This window comes from Pteropus vampyrus, unplaced genomic scaffold (assembly GCF_000151845.1).
Source record: "Pteropus vampyrus isolate Shadow unplaced genomic scaffold, Pvam_2.0 Scaffold250, whole genome shotgun sequence".
NCBI classification, from domain to species: Eukaryota; Metazoa; Chordata; class Mammalia; order Chiroptera; family Pteropodidae; genus Pteropus; species Pteropus vampyrus.
The window spans coordinates 179544-184581 of record NW_011889031.1 but is presented as its reverse complement, the minus strand read 5'-3'; the positions used below and the strand labels follow the sequence as shown (position 1 = coordinate 184581).

Sequence of the window (5038 nt, the reverse complement as noted above, 5' to 3'; positions counted from 1 at the left end):
GAGCTTTATAAGCTGGCCAATTCACGAGTGACTGGGTGGCTGAGCCTTTCTCATCCCATCTTGTACCCCGAAGAGTACCCTGAGTGTACACCCCATTTTCTTGACTGAAGTGTTTACAAACCACAAGGGTAGGCAGGGAGCGAGATGTCAGTGGGGGTGAGGATGGGGGTCAGTCGTGAGGGCAGGAAGGGAGGTCAGGCGCATGGCAGGAAGGGCTGGGTTAGTTCTGGGGGGTGAGGGGCAGGCCAGGTCGGGGCAGGCGGGTGGGGATCAGAGTCAGGGCTGGAGGTTGATTAGATGGAGCCGTTCACAGTGAGGGGGTGGGAGTCTCGGTCAGTGGGGGCTGCATGTTCTCAGAGGGGTTAGTCAGGGGAGAGAGGGTCCAGACAGTGGGGGCTACTTACCCCGGGGGGAGGGGGTTCGTCCACTAGGGGGATATCCAGGCCGCAGCGTTGGCGTTGAGGTCGGACAAGAAGCTTGGGGGGCCTGGCTTACGCCAGTCTGGGGGGGGCAGTGGGGGAGCACCGGTGGCTGGGGGTGGGGGGAGAGGCCAGAGGATCGGAGGGGGGGGGGGGGGAAATGGAGATGAGATAGAGACAGGTGGAGGGTCAGCGGTGAGGAAACTTAGGGCTGGGGGGGCCGGAGTATCCGGGAGGGAGGAGATTTGGGGCCGGTGGATGGGGGAAGGGAAGGCCGGACCTCCCCCACCTCCTCTCCCCCCTCCCCTGGGGGAGGGAAGAGAGGGAGGGTCCCAGGGGCCCGTGGAGGAGGGGGCTCACCTTTCCGGATGGAGCCATCAGGGGAGGGTGTGTAGTCGGTGAGGAGGAAGCAGGCTCGGTCCCGGCTGTAGCGGCTCCGGCTCCCGGGCGTGATCGGGCTCTTGTCTTCCGGGGACATGGCGGGCTGGTCGATGGCCGGGCAGTCCTCGTGGGCGAGCGCGGCTGCTGCTGGGTCCCCATTGGGGCGGGGATCTGCATCCCCAGGGGCAGACAGACACAGAGGAGAGAGTGAGGTGTGGGAACTCGCGGTGGGAGCGCAATCAGCGGGGAGAGGGTGTTGGCGGACTTGGGCGCCGCAAGTAGATGACCGGAGGGCAGGGTGTCGGAGGGGACGGCGGGAAGGGTGTTAGGGGGCGTGGCTGGTAGGTCTGGGGAGCGGGTCATGGGGAAGGGTTAAGTACTGGGAAGGCCAGCAGGGGAGGAAAGGGGGGTCAGGGGCCGGTGTGGGATGGGGGGGGGGCGGGGGCGGGGGCGGCATGGGGAGCAGATGATTGGGAAGCACGCTGGGTGCTGGGGGTGGGGGCTGGAAGGCTGAGACAGAGCTGCGTAGGGCAGGACTGGGGGACGGTCCTCGGTTGGTGGGGTCTTGGGTTGGGGTAGATGATGGGGTATTGTAGGGGGCTGGGAGGTGTTTGTCCAGGGAGGGGTGTTGGGCTCTGGAAAGGACACGATGGGGAAGGGTTAAGAAGGTGACAGGTGAGGGAGGGGGAAGTAGGGGTCCCCCAGGCTCTGACTCGAGCTATTTTTAATTGGTGTGAAACTGGGTCAGTGGCTGAGGGAGCACGATGGGGGCCAAGCGGCCCGGCTCCCTTTCTTGACCTACTTAAGATACGGGGATGGGGCCCTCCAGCCTCTCCCTCCTCCCGGACCCACGCCCCAATCACTGCCTCTGAGGCACTGACTCCCCCAGGGCCGCACGGGTACAGTCGAGCCCTCTCCATCTCCCTCGCGTCACCTCTTTCTCTTGGCACAATCTCTCCGGATTTCTCAATCCCTCTCTGCAAAGCCAGAGCCTAGGCCCTGGGCCCCAAGTCCGGTCACTCTCAGAGCCTCTGTCCCCTGGCCTCTCTCAGTTTTTAAAGTCCGGTCTCCTCTCTAGGTCTCATTGTTATTCAAACTTGAACTCTGCGGCTGAGCCCCCGCCCCTCGCTCCTCTCTGTCCTGTCTTCCTGCTTTGACAATCTCTTGGTTCCAGACTGTCACCGTTAGACTTTTCTCAGGTTGTCTCAGGGAGACACAGAGGCTGCAGCTGTCCCTCCGCTCCTCGTCTCTGGCCAGCCCGTGAGACCCCCTCCCTGTGTTTATCTCTCCGAGCCCTCATTCTTTCTCTCTTTCTCACCCTGGGCTGCTTACTCCGCCTCCCGGGTCCCCTGAATACCTCGACTGCGAAAAAACAGTCTCTTTCACTGTCTCTGTATTTCCGTGCCATTTCTCTGGCCTCAGCAGTGGCTGCTGGCTTTTCTGTCTCCCCTCTCTCTTGCTAACCACCCTCTCTCTCTGAACCCGCCCCCGCTCCCCCTGGAGACCTCCCCCCTTCCTCCCATAGATCTCCACCTGTGCCCCCCCCTTTCCCGCATGCCCCCTCCTCACCTGCCCGATTGATCTCAATCACTTCTTCCTGAGCCAGCGGGCAAGGCTCCCCAGGGGCCGGCAGCGGGGGCAGCCCCATGATCCCCAGCCCGCCCGCTCCCCCCCTGAGCAGCCCGGGGTGTGTGTGGGGCCCCGGTGGGTAGGCCCCGGCCACAGTCACCCCCATGGAGGGCGGGGTGATGGGCGGCGGGGGGCTGATGCCGCTGCCATGGTGCGGGTGGGGCGGGGGCGGCGGGGGCGGGTCCGGCTTGCAGTAGTTGGGGGAGCCGGGCTGCGGGGGCCGGGGGATGTGTTTGTTCTTCTTCTTGGGCAGCTTCTGCTTGGCCATGGCCAGCGAGTAGTACATGCCAAAGTTGTTGACGATGACGGGCACGGGCATGGCGATGGTGAGCACCCCCGCCAGGGCACACAGCGCCCCGACCAGCATCCCCGACCACGTCTTGGGGTACATGTCTCCATAGCCCAGGGTCGTCATGGTGACCACGGCCCACCAGAAGCCGATGGGGATGTTCTTGAAGTAGGTGTGGTTGGAGCCCAGGATGTCATCGGGGTCGGCGCCGATGCGCTCGGCGTAGTAGATCATGGTGGCGAAGATGAGCACGCCCAGCGCCAGGAAGATGATGAGCAGCAGGAACTCGTTGGTGCTGGCGCGGAGCGTGTGGCCCAGGACGCGCAGCCCCACGAAGTGGCGCGTGAGCTTGAAGATGCGCAGGATGCGCACGAAGCGCACCACGCGCAAGAAGCCCAGCACATCCTTGGCGGCCTTGGAGCTGAGGCCCGAGAGGCCCACCTCAAGGTAGAAGGGCAGGATGGCCACGCAGTCGATGATGTTGAGGCTGCTCTTGAGAAACTCCACCTTGTCCGGGCAGAAGGTGACGCGCATGAGGAACTCGAAGGTGAACCAGACCACGCACACGCCCTCCACGTACGTCAGGAAGGGCTCCGTCTCCACCTCCACGTTGGTAATGTTCTCGGGCGGCGCCCCGGGGATCGGCGAGGCCTGCGTCACCGTCTTGTTGCTGATGTGGATGAAGCCCTCGTGGGTCTCCAGGCAGAAGGTGGTGATGGAGATGAGGATGAAGAAGAGGGAGGCGAAGGCCACGTACTGCGGGGCGGGAGAGAGGGCAAAAGGTGACCCGCATCTGGTCGGCCAGCCACGTCCACACGACCCTCCCAGTGGCCCCTGTCCCAGCCCCAAACTCGACTCTTCCTTCTGATCCCCTCTCCGATAAAGCTCCCCAAAAGGAAGGCAGGGATCGGAGGCAGCTCTCCCCCATCTACGGAGGGGGGCTGGCCCTGGCAGCCCCCCACATGAGCAACTTTGCCCTGGGAACAGCCATTTCTGGCCCGTTGCTTTGTCTCCTAGACCGCCTCCCTGCACCCTCCTGTTCCCTGTCCTATCCCTGGGCGGCCGGGGTCGAGGGTTCTGCTATGAGATCAAAGTGGGGGAGGGGAGACTTGGATCACACACCCTCTGTGTCTCAGAGGGCTTGGAGCTGGGCTTGGAGCCGAGGGAAGGGGAAAGGGAGATGGTGGGCAGGGAGGCAGAATCGCGAGGTGGCTAACAGCAAGAAAGCTTGGGTTTGAATCCAGCTGTTCCCTTGCCTAACTTGGGCAAGGCTCGATTAAGCTTTCTGAACCTCAAGTTTTTCACAGGATTATTGTGAGGATGACCTTAGATGGGCAAAGGGCTTGGTTCCAAAAACAGCGTTTGGCCTGGTGACTGGAACTCAGTAAGGTTTGAATTCTAATTAGGGTATGGGGGCATCGGCTAGTTGGGGACAAGGTCAAGGCCTCACAAAGGAGGCAGAGTTTAAGGACTTTGGTGCCAACATCTGAGCCCCATAACAGGTAGAAGGCTGGGTGAGGCCCTCACGCAGAGAGGACAGGGCAGGGGTGGAACCCTTGAGGGCAGGAGGGGTGTTAGGGCCCTGAAGGGAAAAGGAAGCGAAGTGTCAAGCGTGCAAAAAGGATGGAGATGAGGAGAGTGGGGTCTCAGGCTCTCAAGCGGGAGGGCAGGACTGGGGCCAAAAAAAGGTGCGGGGGCTTGTCAGCAGTGCAGAGAACTGCGGGTGGGCATGCTTGGGTCATTTCGGGGCGGGGGATAACCAGAGTCCTGTTTTGATGAGAGCCTCGAGGAGGGGGATGGGGTCAAGATCTAGGGGAAGGAAGGGGGTGGGTCAGGCCCCTAGAGAAGACAGTGAGCTTTCTCAGATATGCAGAGGGAGGGGGATCAGCCCTTGAACGGGGAAGGGGATCAGTGTTGGAGCAAGGAGGGGGCTTTGATCAGATGGGTAGAGAAGGCGGAAGGGTCATCGTGGAGAGGGCCCTAGGGCTTGGGGTGTGCCGGGGAGGGGGGGTGCAGCCAGCACAGTTCCTCTCGGAACGCCCCTTCCTTCACAGGGGTTGGGGGCGGGGTCTGGGCTTAAGTTTAATCTGAGGTGCAGAGTAGAGAGGCGGGCCAGAATCCGCGGCAGAAAGGACCCCTAAACCTCAGAGTGGGCTGGTGGTCAGTGTAGGTCCTCTCTGCCCCGCCCCCTCCCTCGGTTTCTCCGCAGTGGTTTAAGAGGCCAGAGGCCTCCGCACAGCGCATGTCTGGTTGCTCCCCCGCCCGCTCCGAACCGGGCGCGCGGCGAAGGCTGCGGCACCGCAGTGGGGGCGGGCCGGCC

At 62.8% G+C, this 5038-nt stretch overlaps 1 protein-coding gene across 1 annotated transcript in view; it reads right to left on the bottom strand.

The window, feature by feature from the left end:
* Window positions 1-5038, bottom strand: part of KCNC3 (potassium voltage-gated channel subfamily C member 3) — a gene marked incomplete at its 5' end in the record, with an annotated part of 9110 nt that overhangs the window by 1679 nt on the left and 2393 nt on the right. Inside the window, 3 exons of the mRNA XM_011374604.2 lie at window positions 405-531; window positions 780-971; window positions 2370-3474. Of these exons, the coding sequence (XP_011372906.1) occupies window positions 428-531; window positions 780-971; window positions 2370-3474 (1401 nt within the window). The remainder of the gene's footprint in view (window positions 1-404; window positions 532-779; window positions 972-2369; window positions 3475-5038) is intronic.